At 36.7% G+C, this 14,797-nt stretch overlaps 1 protein-coding gene across 2 annotated transcripts in view; it reads right to left on the minus strand.

The window, feature by feature from the left end:
* EIF2AK2 (eukaryotic translation initiation factor 2 alpha kinase 2) overlaps window positions 1-14,797 on the minus strand; it is an 88,329-nt gene that overhangs the window by 29,918 nt on the left and 43,614 nt on the right. For both annotated transcript variants that reach the window (XM_072634165.1, XM_072634164.1), the window contains exons 9-11: window positions 12,709-12,799; window positions 12,114-12,148; window positions 1,938-2,012 (exon numbers count right to left, since the gene is read on the minus strand). In XM_072634165.1, the coding sequence (XP_072490266.1) occupies window positions 1,938-2,012; window positions 12,114-12,148; window positions 12,709-12,799 (201 nt within the window). The remainder of the gene's footprint in view (window positions 1-1,937; window positions 2,013-12,113; window positions 12,149-12,708; window positions 12,800-14,797) is intronic.

Genomic DNA, 14,797 nt, shown 5'->3' on the forward strand with positions numbered 1-14,797 from the left:
TAAGAAGCCAGGTAGAACAGAAAAAAGCAAAAGCTCAGCAGAGAGAACTGCCACAAAGAAGTGGGCCAAGACTCAAGGGACAATACAGCTTAGGCCAAGTGGGCACCAAAGCAGATAAGTTAGGGCAGATGAGCTATTGCTGAAGCTACCTCCCTCCCCCAACCCTAAGGCATTAATTGTCTCCTTCACTTCTACATAAACCTTTATGGGATTCTAAAGCCTTTTGCTCTAGGCATGGAATAGAGAAAATTTATTTACCTTTTCCTTGTTTTACTTGGTAACCACTAATAATCACTACAGAAGGGTGTACTTATGGGGAAATATAGGTAGGAGTAAGTAAATGAAGGTGGAAATATCTCAAGTGATGATATATAAAGACAGATTTTTATCCATCTATCTCAAAACACTGCTGTTTTTATAAAAGTAAAGATTTGGAGTTGGGAGCTAACAAATGACAAACTGGAGGAGCTGCTGGAAAACAGCTGCATTTTTGGTGGAGTTGTGAATTTGGTCTAGCCTTTCTAGAAAATAACTTGGAACCATGCCCCAAAACTGACTAAACTATGTATACCCTTTGACCTGGCAATACTAGTTGGATAGTACTGACCCAACAATACTACCCTCTGACTCAATTTGCTAGGCCAAAGAGATCAAGAAAAGAGACAAATGACCCATACGTACAAAAATATTCATCTCTTTTTTTGTAATAGCAAAGAACTGAAAACAATGGGGCACTAAGAGTCAGAGAATGCCCAAATAAGTTGTGGCATATGAATATAATTGAATATGTATATGATGCTGTAATAAATTATGGAAGGTTCCGTTTTAGAGAAACCTAGGAAGATTTGTATGAAATGATGTAGAGTGAAATGAGCAGAACCAGTAATTTACACAAGGACAACATTATAAAGACTAACAACTTTGAAAAACTTAAAAACATTGAGCAATGAAATAGCCAATCACTATTCTATGATTCTAGAGGACCCAGGATAGAATATGCTATCTCCTGAGAGAAAAGCGATGGACTCAAGATTCTGATTGAGAAATATATATATATACACACACACATACACATATATATTTTTGTACATGGTCAATGTGGGAACTGATTTTGCTTGACTACATATATTTGCTAAAAATTTTCTCTCCAATGAAAGGAGAAATAGGAGGGAGGAAAAAAATAGGTTTTTGTTCACTGAAAATTTTTAACTTAATTTGAAAAAATGTTAAGGAAACCTGAGCATATTTGAAAATAATGGAGAAGAAACCAGTGGACAGAGACTACAATAAAACACAAAAAATAAACTTTCAAAAGACCAAGCTCCCAAAGAACACTGAAAGAAATGGATCAAAGGCCTGAATAGAGGGATTAGCCCTGGCAGAAATGTAAGGCACTGATAAAGCTTGGCTTTGCTGGGGTACTCTCCTCAGAGAAAGAAGGGAATGAAGACAAGAAGAAGGAGACAGCTGGAGTGACTGATGATAAACATGAATCCAGATTCTGATACCAAGGCAATTTTTCTAAACCCTTTGTTTAACTTTATCAGACCCACTCACAATTGGTGTATTCAAAGGTATCAAAGTTCTGCTTATCCTAGATTTGAGTATCTATAGGAAGCTATAAGTTCCTCCCTCTACCTCAGACAAAATGTATAGTCCCTAAAGCTGTGGGTCATCTAGAAGTTGTGCTATGTCTGAATAGAGACTACTTCTTGAGAACAGTTATATGTAGGCTTTACTTGTCTGAACCAGATTAAGATGGAGCCTGAGCAGATGCTAGTACAGTGTTTTCTTGTATCCCTTCTGTGTGTATCATCTTCCTTCAGGGAGAGGGATGAAGGAAAAAGCAATCATAGAGCCCTTACTATATATAAAGCACTATACTAAGAGCTTTACAAATATTATTTCATTTAATCACATTTCATTTTCCTACTTACCTTTCATCGTTACTGTACGGATTTTCATCTTTCTCATTATTGCCAGGTGATTTATCAAAAGTAGGTGCCAAAGGTCTGAAAATTCAGAGAGTGAAAATTTGAAGGAATTGTAATCCAATTTGATAATAATCATCCACTTATGTAGCATGCTACAGTTTATGTAATGTTTCCCTCACAACACCTTGGGAGGGGTTTTATAATTTGTATTTGTATGTAGTGGATAAATTACTACCCTCATTTTATGGATCAGTAAACTGAGGCTCACAGAAGTTTCAAAAAAAACTTTCCCAAAGGCACACAGCAAGTAAGGGTTAGAGTTGGGACATAAAATTAGATCTCCTAAATCTAATCCAGTGCTCTTTCCACTATATCGTTATATGCCATCAAGAAACAATCTATTGCGGGAAACAAAAATGAATCTCTAAATTTCATAAACCTTTTACATACTCAGTTATATCACCAGTGTAAGAAGTTAACAATAAGCAGAGCCAGGATTTGAATACAGATTCGCTGATTCCAAATTTGTATTGTACTTCTAGGGTACCATGCTGCCTCACATATTCAAGCTGCCACCTACAACAAAATATGCTTTCTCCATGAAAGAACTTCTCAACTTCCTCATCTCCTTTTCTTTACACTGGATTGCAAAACAGTGGAAATGATATAGTCAAAGGAACAGACAGAGAGTAAAAATAAGCAAATTCTGTTCCCCAAACTACAGCTAGCTATATGGCCTTGGGCAAAATAATTCAGCTCTGTGGACCTCAGTTGCTTCATCTATAATATTATGGAATTGGACTATATCAGTGGCATTCAACTGAAATAGAAATGAGAGTCACTAACCAAATAAAAGGATCCCTTTGGGCCACATACCAACTTTGAAGATCACAAATTAAAATTAGCCATGTCTTATTGTATTTTTTTGTTAAATATTTCCCAAATACATTTTAATCTGATTCCAGAATCATTCAGGAACAGGACATATATTTCATAACTCTAGACTAAATCATCTCTAAGTTGATCCATGTTTGAATTTCTATGATTCATCAGTACCTTAAATATCTTTTTTTGTTCCATATTCCCATGCTGGAGACATCAGTATCGTTCCCATTCAATCCAAATTAAGTCCTGCCTATTTTTTCTTCTACATTATTTCTTAGAAACACCTCTTTCTTAGAGTGGAGACACAATGACAGAGAAAAGGCAGGGATTCATGCACATGACCTCTCCCAAGTTCCCCTCCAAACAACTTTAAAATAACACCTCAAAATGAATTCTAGAGTGTAAGAATGAACAAAAGGACAGGGTGAAACAATTTTCCAGCCTAACACAATTAAGAAGGTCAACAGGAAAATCTATCTCAGTGGGGTGAGAGCAAAGAGCAGTTTATTATTTTTTTTAATTTAACTTTTAACATTTATTTTCACAACATTTTGGGTTACAAATTTTCTCCCCTTTTATCCCCTCCCCCCCCAGACCCAAGCGCAAAGAGCAGTTTAGCACAGATGTTGGGGGCAACTGAAAAGGCAGCAGCGAGTTAGAAACTCTCAGCACACAGATGGTTGTTGGGACTGGAAGCTCAATTCCGTGTGGACGGTCTCGGGTGGGTAAAAGTGGGACTTCTAAATCTTAGAGTCTTACGAGGCCCTCCATGAACAGCGGGGGCTCGAGAAGGTCAGACTGAGCTAGCTCGGCTAGCTCGGGTATTTCCGCCTCTCCCCCGGAGATACCTGATAGGTGGAGTCTCCCTGCCCTCGAGGTCGTCCCGGATTGGAGCACACCTAGTTACCTAACAGCATGGTATTGAGATGCAAACTGTGTGGCTGAAGATTAAGTAGGATTGAGGAAGCCAGAAAGCTCTCTCTTAGCACGTGAGGAGCCAAGAGGACAGTAGGGATCCGCTTCTTTTCTTTCCTCTCTCCCCTCCCCCTCTCTCCCCGCTTGTACTTCTACTTCCAATCCCTTAAGCTTAGCCTCCTTAGGAAATCTCCCCCTCTTCCTCCTAAGGAAGACCCCCCTGCATTTGTAACTAGACCCTGAAATAAAGCTCAACCCCTGTTTGACTCTGGAACGTCCTTTCTCTCATACGTTTATCCGGTTTGGCCAACCGAAGACCTGGGACAGGTAAGAAAGACTCGGGTAGCCCAATACAGGCCTCTAGGCTTGGCAGATGGTAAAGGGGCCAGACAACTAATCAGAAAGAGATAACAGGAGAAAGCTTTCTGGCACTGGGTGCAAGACTGTTGCATTGCCCAGACGAGAATTCAGCTCATGGGCCCAGGTCACAGTCTCAGGGTGAGGAAGAGCACTAGCATAATAGAGCTCTCAACCTTAAACGAGCAAGGACCTTGGTCACAATTCCTGGGTGAAAAAGAGTGCTTATGGTCACTCACAGACCAGAGTATATTCCAAGAGAGCAATGACCACCTCTCTCCTTAGATCATACCACTATGGAAGAACTGAAAATATACAGATCTTCAGAATTCCCCCTGAAAACAGCTGCACAAAAAACCTGAAACTTGAGACAGTGGGCCCTCCACCAGAGCCCAACTTTAACATAAAATTAAAAGTCAAAAAATAGACTGGGAAAAAGAGCAAACAACAAAAAAAGAATGGGTGCATAGAAAGTTACTATGGTAACAGGGAAAATCAAAAAGGGACAACAATGTCAAAATGGCTACAAGCACAGCCTCCAAGAAAAATGTGAATTGGTTTCACACCTCCCAAAAAATTCCTGAAAGAGTTCAAAAAGATTGTAAAGATCAAACAAGAGAGGTAGAGGGAAAATGGGGAAAAGAAATGAGAGCGATACAAAAGAATTATGAAAAAAGAATCAACAGCTTGATAAAGGAAGCAGAAAAAAATGAGAAAAGGTGTAGAAAAATTCATTGAAGAAAACAATTCCTTAAAAAGTAGAACTGGCCAAAAGGAAAAAAGGTACACAAGCTCACTGAAGAAAATAATTCCTTAAAAAATTAGAATGGGGTGGCAGAGCCAAGATGGCAGAGTAGAAGGACAGACCTGCTCTCAGCTCTACCCCCCAAAGCCTGTAAAATACCTGTAAAAAATGACTCTAAACAAATTCTACAGCAGCAGAAGCCATAAAATGACAGCGTGAAAGAGATTTCCAGCCCAAGGCAGCCTGGAAGTCTGACAGGAAAGGTCTATCACACTGGGTTCAGAGTGGAGCACAGCCCAGCCTTGGCTGTGAGGCAGAACAAGGATAGGATTGGACCAAGCAGAATCCTGGAAGCAGCTGGGGTTCCCAGATTTCTCAACCCACAAATGCCAAAGACACCTTCAAAGCTCTTTCACCTGGGTGAGAAGGGAGCAGGATCCAGGCCTAGTGTCAGGACCACGGTGGTGGAAGTGATTGAGGTACAGCATCCAGTTTTAGTGTCCTTGGCCTAAAGACCTTGGGAAAATCGTGTGTCATAGTGGAGCTGGTGAAGTCTCCAGAGAGGGAATTCTATGAGCAGATCCTGGGCAGAAAAGCTTGTGGTTGCTCCCAAATCACAGCACAGGCCAGGAAAGGAGTAAACTTCTCTCCCTTGTGACACCATGGAGGAACTGAGAACTTACAGGTCCCTAGAGGATACCCTCCACTTGACAAAGGACTCAAAAGTCAAATAACTGACTGGCAAAATGCCCAAAAAAGGTAAAAAATAAGACTATAGATGGTTATATTTTTGGTGAAAAAGCATTTTCCTCCATCATTTCAGAGGAGGAAGAACAAACCATATCATTAGAGGAAGACATCAAAGTCAAGGCTTCTTCATCCAAAACCTCCAAAATAAATTTGCAATGGTCTCAGGCCATGAAAGACCTCAAAAGAGATTTTGAAAATCAAGTAAGAGAGGTGGATGAGAAATTGGGAAGAGAAATGAGAGCAATGCAAGAAAATCATGAAAAGCAAGTCAACAGCTTGCAAAAGGAGACCCAAAAAAATGCTGAAGAAAATAACATCTTTAAATACAGACTAACCCAAATGGCAAAAGAGGTATAAAAAGCCAATGAGGAGAAAAATGCTTTTAAAAGCAGAACTAGCCAAATGGAAAAGGAAGTTCAAAAGCTCACTGAAGAAAATAGTTTGTTGGGATTGGAAGCTCAATTCCGTGTGGACAGTCTCGGGCGGGTAAAGGTGGGAGCTTCTAAATCTTAAAGCTCTCACGAGACCCCCCCAGGAAACGGCAGGGAATCGAGGTGAACCGAGCTATCTCGAGTAATTCTGCCTCTTCCCGTGAGAAACGTGATGGGAAAGAGATCTCCCCGCCCTCGAGATTGTCCCGGATCTGGGCACACCTAGTTACCTAACAGCACGGTATTCAGATGCAAACTGTGCGGCTGAAGGTTAAGTAGGATTGAGGAAGCCTGAAAGCTCTCTTAGCACGTGAGGAGCCAAGAGGACAGTAGGCTCCGCTTCTCTTCTTTCCTCTCTCCCCTCCCCCTCTCTCCCCGCTTGTACTTCTACTTCCAATCCCTTAAGATCCTAGCCTCCTTAGGAAATCTCCCCCTCTTCCTCCTAAGGAAGACCCCCCTGCACTTGTAACCGAGACCCTGAAATAAAGCTCAACCCTTGTTCGACTCTGGAACGTCCTTTCTCTCATATGAGCATCCGGTTTTGGCCAACCGAAGACCTCGGAGGTGAGGTAAGAAGACTCGGGTAGCCCACACAGGCCTCTAGGCCTGGCAATAGTTCTTTAAAAATCAGAATGGAGCAAATGGAACCTAATGACTTTATGAGAAAAAAAGAAATTATAAAACAAAAACAAAAGAATGAAAAAGTTGAAGAAAATGTGAAATATCTCATTGGAAAAACAACTGACCTGAAATAGATCCAGGAGAGACAATTTAAAAATTATGGGTCTACTAGAAAGCCATTATCAAAAAAAGAGCCTAGACATCATCTTTCATGACATTATCAAGGAAAACTGCCCTGATATTCTAGAACCAGAGGGCAAAATAATATTGAAAGAATCTACCAATCACCTCCTGAAAGATATCTGAAAAAGAAAAACTCCTAGGAATATTGTAGCTAGATTCCAGAATTCCCAGGTCAAGGAGAAAATATTGCAAGCAGCTACAAAGAAACAATTTGAGTATTGTGGAAATACAATCAGGATATCACAAGATCTAGCAGCTTCTACATTAAGGGACTGAAGAACTTGGAATATGGTATTCCAGAAGTCAAAGAAACTAGGATAAACACCAAGAATTACTTACCAAGCAAAACTGAGTATAATACTTCAGGGGAAAAAATTATCATTCAATGAAATAGAAGACTTCAAGGATTCTTGATGAAAAGACCAGAGCTGAATAGAAAATTTGACTTTCAAACACAAGAATCAAAAGAAGCATGAAAAGGTAAACAGGAAAGAGAAATCATAAGGGACTTACAAAAGTTGAACTGTTAACATTCTTACATGGAAAGATCATATTTGCAACTCTTGAGACTTTTCTCAGTATCTGGGTAGTTGGAGGCATTATATATATACAGACATAGGGCATAGGGTGAGCTGAACGGGAAGGGATGATATTTAAAAAAATAAAATTAAGAGGTGAGAGAGGAATATATTAGAAGGAGAAAGGGAGAAATGGAATGGGGCAAATTATCTCTCATAAAAGAGGAAAGAAAAAGCTTTTTCAATGGAGGAAAAAAGTGGGGAGATAAGGGGTAAAAAGTAAAGCTTACTCTCATCACATTTGGCTTAAAAAAGGAATAACAGGCACACTCAATTTGGTATAAAAATCTATCTTACACTACAGGAAAGTGGGGGAGAAGGAGAGAAGCTGGGTGTAGGGGGCATGATAGAAGGGAGGGAAAATGGGAGGAGGGAGTAATTAGAAGTATATACTTTTGGGGAGGGACAAGGTCAAAAGAGAGAATAGAATAAATGGGGGATAGGACAGGATGGAGGAAAATATAGTTAGTATTTCACAACATGACTATTATGGAGGTCTTTTGCATAACTACACATATATAGCCTATGTTGAATTACTTACCTTCACAGTGGGAATGCATTGGGAGGGAGGAAGGGAGAGAAGTTGGAACTCAAAGTTTTAGGAACAAATGTTGAGAACTGGGAAATAAGAAATACAGTTAACAGGATATAGAAATCTATCTTGCCCTACAAGAAAATAGAGGAGATGGGGATAAGGGAAGGGAAGGGTGTGATAGAAGGGAGGGAAGATTGGGGGAAGGGGTAATCAGAATGTATGGTTTCTTGGGGTAGAGAGAGGGGAAAGAGGGTGAGAAAATCTGGAACTCAAAATCTTATGGAAATGAATGTTGAAAAGAAAAAATAAATAAGTAAATTTTTTAAAATGGCTATACAACCAAGAATCACCTACCCAGTGAAACAGAATAAAATCCTTCAAGAGGAAAAATGAAGATATAGTGAAATCCAGGGTTTTCAAGCATTCCTGATGAAAAGACCAGTGATGAATAAAAAATCAAACATTCAAACACAAGACTCAAGAGGAGCATAAAAAAGTAAACAGGAAAGAGAAACTGTAAGGTATTCAGTAAGGATAAACTATTTATAGTCCTACAAGGGAAGGTGATGCTTGTAATTCCTAAGAATTGTCATTATTAGGGTGTTTAAACGAAGTATAAATAGACAGTGAGCGTGTGCATGAGTTGACTACAATGGGATGATATCCAAAAAAATTAAATTAAAAGGAAAGAAAGAGGGATGCACTGGGAGAAGGGAGAAAGGGGTAGAATGGGGATACTTTTCTCACACAGAGGTTGAAAAAGGAAATATCATAAGCACTCAGGTGGGTATAAAAATCTATCTTAACCTACAGAGAAGGAGGAGAAGAGGGGATGAGAGAAGGCAGGGACAAGGACTGATAGAAGGGAGGGCAGTTTGGGGGAGGTAGTGATCAGAAGATGGAGGAGAGAGAAGAAGGAGGAGGAGGAGATAGAGAAGAAGGAGGAGAAGAAGAAAAAGAAGAAGAAGAAGAAGAAGAAGAAGAAGAAGAAGAAGAAGAAGAAGAAGAAGAAGAAGAAACAAAAGAAAAATAGGACAGAGGGAAATACAGTTAGTAATCACAAATGTGAATGTGAATGGAATGAACTCAATCATACAATGGAAGCAGATAGTAGAGCGGGTTAAAAACAGAATCTTACAATATGCTGTTTACAAGAAATATATCTGAAGCAGAGAGACATACATAGAGTAAAAAAGGTAAGGGGATGGAACAGAATCTATTATGCTTTAGCAGAAGTAAAAAAAAATAAAGCGGGGGTACCAATCATGGTCTCAGACAAAGCAAAAGCAAAAATTATTCTAATTCAAAGAGATAAGCAAGGAAATTACATTCTGCCAAAAGACAATGAAGTAATATCAATACTAAGCATATATGCACCAAAAGGTATAGCATCTACATTTTTGAAGGAGAACTTAAATGAGCTACAGGTGGAAATGGACAGTAAAACTATACTAGGGGGAGGCCTCAATTTTCCTCACTCAGAACTAGATAAATCTAACCAAAAAAAAAAAAAAGAAGAAGAAGTTAAGGAGATGAATAGAATTTTAGAAAAGTTAGATATGACATTTTTTCTGGAGAAAATTGAATAGGGATAGAAAGAAATATACTTTTTTCTCAAGGGTACATGGAACCCACACAAAAATTGACCATGTGTTAGGACATAAAAATCTCACAGCCAAATGTAGAAAAGCAGAAATAATAAATGTATCCTTTTCAGATCATGATGCAATATAAATTACATTCAATAAAGGGTTGCAGAAAGATTTAAAATTAATTGGGGAATAAATAATCTAATCCTAAAGAACGAGTGGGTCAATGAACAAATCAGGGAAAAATAATTTCTTTAAAGAGAAAGACAACATACCAAAATGCATGGAATGCAGCCAAAGCAGTACTTAAGATGAAATTTTATACCTCTAAATGCTTACATCAATAAAAAAGAGAAAGATCGATGAATTGGGTGCACATCTAAAAAAAAATAAAAAATCACCAAATTGAAAATCCTGAAAATCAAGAGCCATAAACAAAATTTCAAATAAAACTGAAAGTAAGAAAACCATTGAATGAGCTGGATTTATGAAAAACAATAATAAAATATGTAAACCATTAGCTAATTTGATTTTAAAAAAAAGAAAAAAGAAAAGTAAATTACCAGTATCAAAAATGGAAAGGCTGAATCACCATCAATGAAGATGAAATTAAAGCAGTTCTTAGGGACTATTTTGCCCACTTACATGCCAATAAATCTGATAATCTAAGTGAAATGGATGAATGTTTACAAAAAATGTGAATTTCCCAGATTAACGGAGAAATTGAGTACTTAAATATCCTACCATAGAAAAAGAAATTGTACAAGTCATGAATGAGCTCCCTAAAAAAATCCCCAGGACCAGATGAATTCACAAATGTATCCTATCAAATACTTAAAAAACAATTAATCCTAATACTACATAAACTATTTGGAAAAATAGGCAAAGAAGAATCCTTCCAAATTCCTTTTATGACATAAATATGGTATCTAAACCAGAAAGAGTGAAAACAGAGAAAGAAAACTACAGACCAATTTCTCCAAAGAATATTGACGTAAAAATTTTAAATAAAATACTAGCAAGGAGATTATGACAATATATTACAAAGATAATACATTATGACCAGGTGAGATTTACACCAGGAATGACTCAATATTAGGAAAACTATCAGCATAACTGACCATATCAATAACAATAACAACAGAAATCATGTGATTATCTCAATAGATGCAAAAAAAGCTTATGATAAAATACAACACTCCTTCCTACTAAAAACATTGGAAAGCATAAGAAGAAAGGGAACTTTCCTTAAAAGGATAAACAGTATCTAAAACCATTAGCAAGCATTATCTGTAATGGGGATAAGCTAGAAGCCTTCCCAATAAGATTAGGGGTGAAGCAAGGATGCCTATTATCACTCCTATTATGCAATATTGTACTAGAAATGCCAGCTACAGCAATAAGAGAAGAAAAAGAAATGGAAGGAATCAGAACAGGCAATGAAGAAACAAAACTATCATTTTTTTGCAGATGATATGATGGTATACTTGGAAACTCTTAAAGAATCAACGAAAAAAACTGATGAAATAATTAACTTTAGCAAAGTTGCAGGATAGAAATAAAATAAACTCACATAAATCATCAGCATTTCTACATGTTACCAATAAAGTGCAGCACCAAGAGATAGAATAATTCCACTTAAAGTAACAGTAGAAAACATAAAATACTTGAGAGTATACCTGCCAAGAGAAATCCAGCAATCATATGAACATAACTACAAATGCTTTTCACACAACTGAAGACAGATCTGAACAACTGGAAAAAAATATTGATTGCTCACGGGTAGGCTGAGCCAATATTACAAAAAAGACAAGTCTAGTAAATTAATTTACTGATTTAGGGTCATAAAAATCAAACTACCAAAAATTATTTTACATAGCTAGAAAATACAGTAAAAAATTCATCTGGAAGAACAAAATGTTAAGAATATCAAGGGAATCAATGATAAAAAAAAAAATAAGACAACCTAGCAATTTCAGATATCAAACAGCAACAGGAGCTAACCATTAAAAGAAATTGTATAGCAAAATGAATTAGAAGCCAGAATCCAACAATAAGTTGTTTACAAGAGACATGCTATTCAGATGGGCTGGTAGGCAGATACAAAGTGAGGCTGAGGTTCGTTCCACTTGTTTTTGGGACAAAATATGAATTCCCCAGAAAAAAGTGTAAATCCACTTGTCAAATCTGGCTTTTCCTTGCCCACTGCCTCTGTTTTAAGACTGACTATGCTTCACAGATTACTAGATACAGCAAAAGTAAGAACCACTGAGATGTACTTCCAGACTGATACATACTCCAGGACTGGTCTTTGGGTGTGGTCTTTCAAAGGAGAAAGATTTATATGGAAGAAATAGATAGTAACATTCAGAAGAATGACAAAAAAGAAACCAGCAAAGATAGTCTAGCATGACCAGGAGAGGTACCACAATATAGTGGAAAGATCATTTTTTCTGAATTCAGAGTCTCCACCTTACACATGGGTTACACCAGTATGTAGAGGGCTCTGTATATAGTGAGTCCTCAAAAAAATTAATTACATAACAAACTGAGTACATGAAATCAAAATAAGATAAACTGAAATCAATACCTTTTACTCTTCTGTTGACCAGTTCCGGGAGATTTCTATAACAAAAGAAAATGAATATTTTCATGGAATTGAATCATTTCGATTATCATCATTTTCTGGAGCGAACCTTCCCACAGTATGTCCAGATATTTCTCTAGCCATATTTCCATATCTACATCATTCATGACCTTCTTCATTTTTTATCCTATAAACCCCAACTCCAATCCTGCCTCCCACATTCCCTAATTCCCCTTATTGGTAATGACCTTTCATCTTGTACTTCACAAAAATATCATTTATCATGATATAATATAAATACTGCCACCTAAATAGTGTTTCTGATGGTATATTAAGAGAATTACTGGTGGATTACGAGGGAAAAGGAAACACCATGCAGAAAGATCTAAGAGTATGAGAGAATCTGTTCTGTGAGCGAAGTAGGAACAGTGAAAAGACTAAAAGAAGGCCATATTTGCCATTATGGATTATTAATAATATAATAATAATAAAACAAATATTTCATTATATAAAAACTATTAATCTAGTAAAGATTGTTTTATAAGTAAAAACTTGGACAAAATTAATAAATAAGAAAATTCAGAGATTAATATCATACCATAGAATTTGAAGAAATATTTTGTAAGCTATCATTAGTATTGCTTTCTGAAGAATCTTCGTCAAATACTATTTCAACCGCCACACCATTTCTGCCAACAAAAAATAAATAAAAATTTATTTTATACAAGTCTAATTATTCCTTTATATCTGAATCAGTTTTTCAGTGCTCTTAGATACTCTTTAAACATCTCACATTCTGTCCACAATGCAGCCAGGTGTACAGGTTTTCTTTTAAACTTTATTTATTTATTTTTAGTTTTCCATATCACTTTTATAAGACTTGGAGTTCCAAATTAACTATTACAGTTTTAGAAATATCCTTTTTTCAGGAAGTCTGTCTTTCAATATAATATTGTTATAAACTTTAGCTACTTTCAAGGGGGTAAAATCAATCTTTCAAAAAGTCTAGCCTGGATTTTGGACTTTGGCTAATGCTATTTTCAATTTGGCATGTAGTTTGGTTTATAGGAATAATTCAATTTCAGAATGTTTGACTTCTCTCAGATTAATCAGTATCACTGAAAACTAGTTATACAATAAAGTATTACTAACAAATAGTTTAAAGAGGAGGTACAGGCTAGACTGGCAGCTACAGGTGAGCAGGAGCCCTTTCAGGGTAAAGACCAGAGCACATGGTCAACTACGATAGTCTTAACTCTTCTCAGCAATACAATGATTCAAGATAATTCCAGAACTCATGATGAAAAATGCTATCCACATCCAGAGAAAGAACTGTGGAGTCTGAATGCAGATTGAAGCATACTAATGTTGCTTTTTTTATCATGGGTTTTCCCTTTTTTTCTATTCCCTCTTTCACAACATGACTAAAGAGGAAATGCTTAATGTAACTGTACATCAGATTGCTTGCCATTGTGGGGAGGGGGGAGGGAATAGAGAGAGGGAGAAAAAAATTTGGAACTCAAAATCTTATAAAATTTAATGTTAAAAACTCTTTTTACATGTAATTATAAAAAATAAAATACTATTTACTAAAAAAAAAAAAAAAAAAAGACCAGAGCACAGACCAGGAAGTCAGTGATTACACCTCCACCTGGATTATATCACCTCAGAAGCACTGAAAACTTGTATACCCTCAGAACTAGCTCTGAAAACAGGAACATGAAAATGCCCAAAGTTTGAGAGAGTGCTTCTCTGCCCCCAGGTGAGCAAAGTCCAACTTTAACATAAAGTTGGAAGTGAAAAAATAGACTGAGAAAGTTAGCAAACAACAACAACAAAAAGAACTTGACTATAAAAAAAGCTACTAGAGTAGCTTTTTGACTTGTCTAAAGTTATTTTTAATTTGACATGTAGTCTGATCTATACAGATAATTCAATGTCAGAATATGTTCAACTTCTCTTAGAAGGGAAGACCAAGACACAAACTCAGAAAACAGTAATATGAAAACAGCTACAACAAGCCTCAAAGAAAAACTGCTAATTGAACACAAGCCCAACGAGAATTCCTGGAAGAGTTAAAGAAAGAGGTAAGAGTGATAGAGGAAAAAAATGAGAAAAGAAATGAGTGATGCAAGAAAATTATAAAAAGTGAGTTAACAGCTTGGTATAAAAGGCACAAGAAATACTGAAGAAAATAACACCTTAAAAACCATAATTGGCCTAATGGTAAAAGAGGCACAAAAATCCACTGAAGAAAAGAACTCTAAAAAGTAGAATAGGTCAAATGGAAAAAGAGGTACAAAAGTTCACAGAAGAAAATAATTCCTTAAAAATTAGAACTGAACAAGTAGAAATTAATGACTCCATAAAACATCAAGAAACAATCAAACACAAGCAAAAGAATATAAAAATATGTGAAATATCTTGTTGGAAAAACAGCTGACATGGAAAATAGATTGAAGAGAAATAACTTAAGAATTATTGGATTACCCTAAAAACCATGATCAAAGAAAGAGCTATGCCTCTTATTTCAGGAAATTATCATAGAAAACTGTCCCCTCCAATACTCTAGAACTAAAGGGCAAAATAGAAATTAAAAGAATTCATCAATTACCACCTCAAAAGATCCCAAAATGAAAATCCCAGGAACATCATAGCTAAAATTCCAGAGCTCAAAGACCAAGGAT

The sequence above is a fragment of the Notamacropus eugenii genome, chromosome 1, assembly GCF_028372415.1.
Source record: "Notamacropus eugenii isolate mMacEug1 chromosome 1, mMacEug1.pri_v2, whole genome shotgun sequence".
Classification (NCBI taxonomy): domain Eukaryota; kingdom Metazoa; phylum Chordata; class Mammalia; order Diprotodontia; family Macropodidae; genus Notamacropus; species Notamacropus eugenii.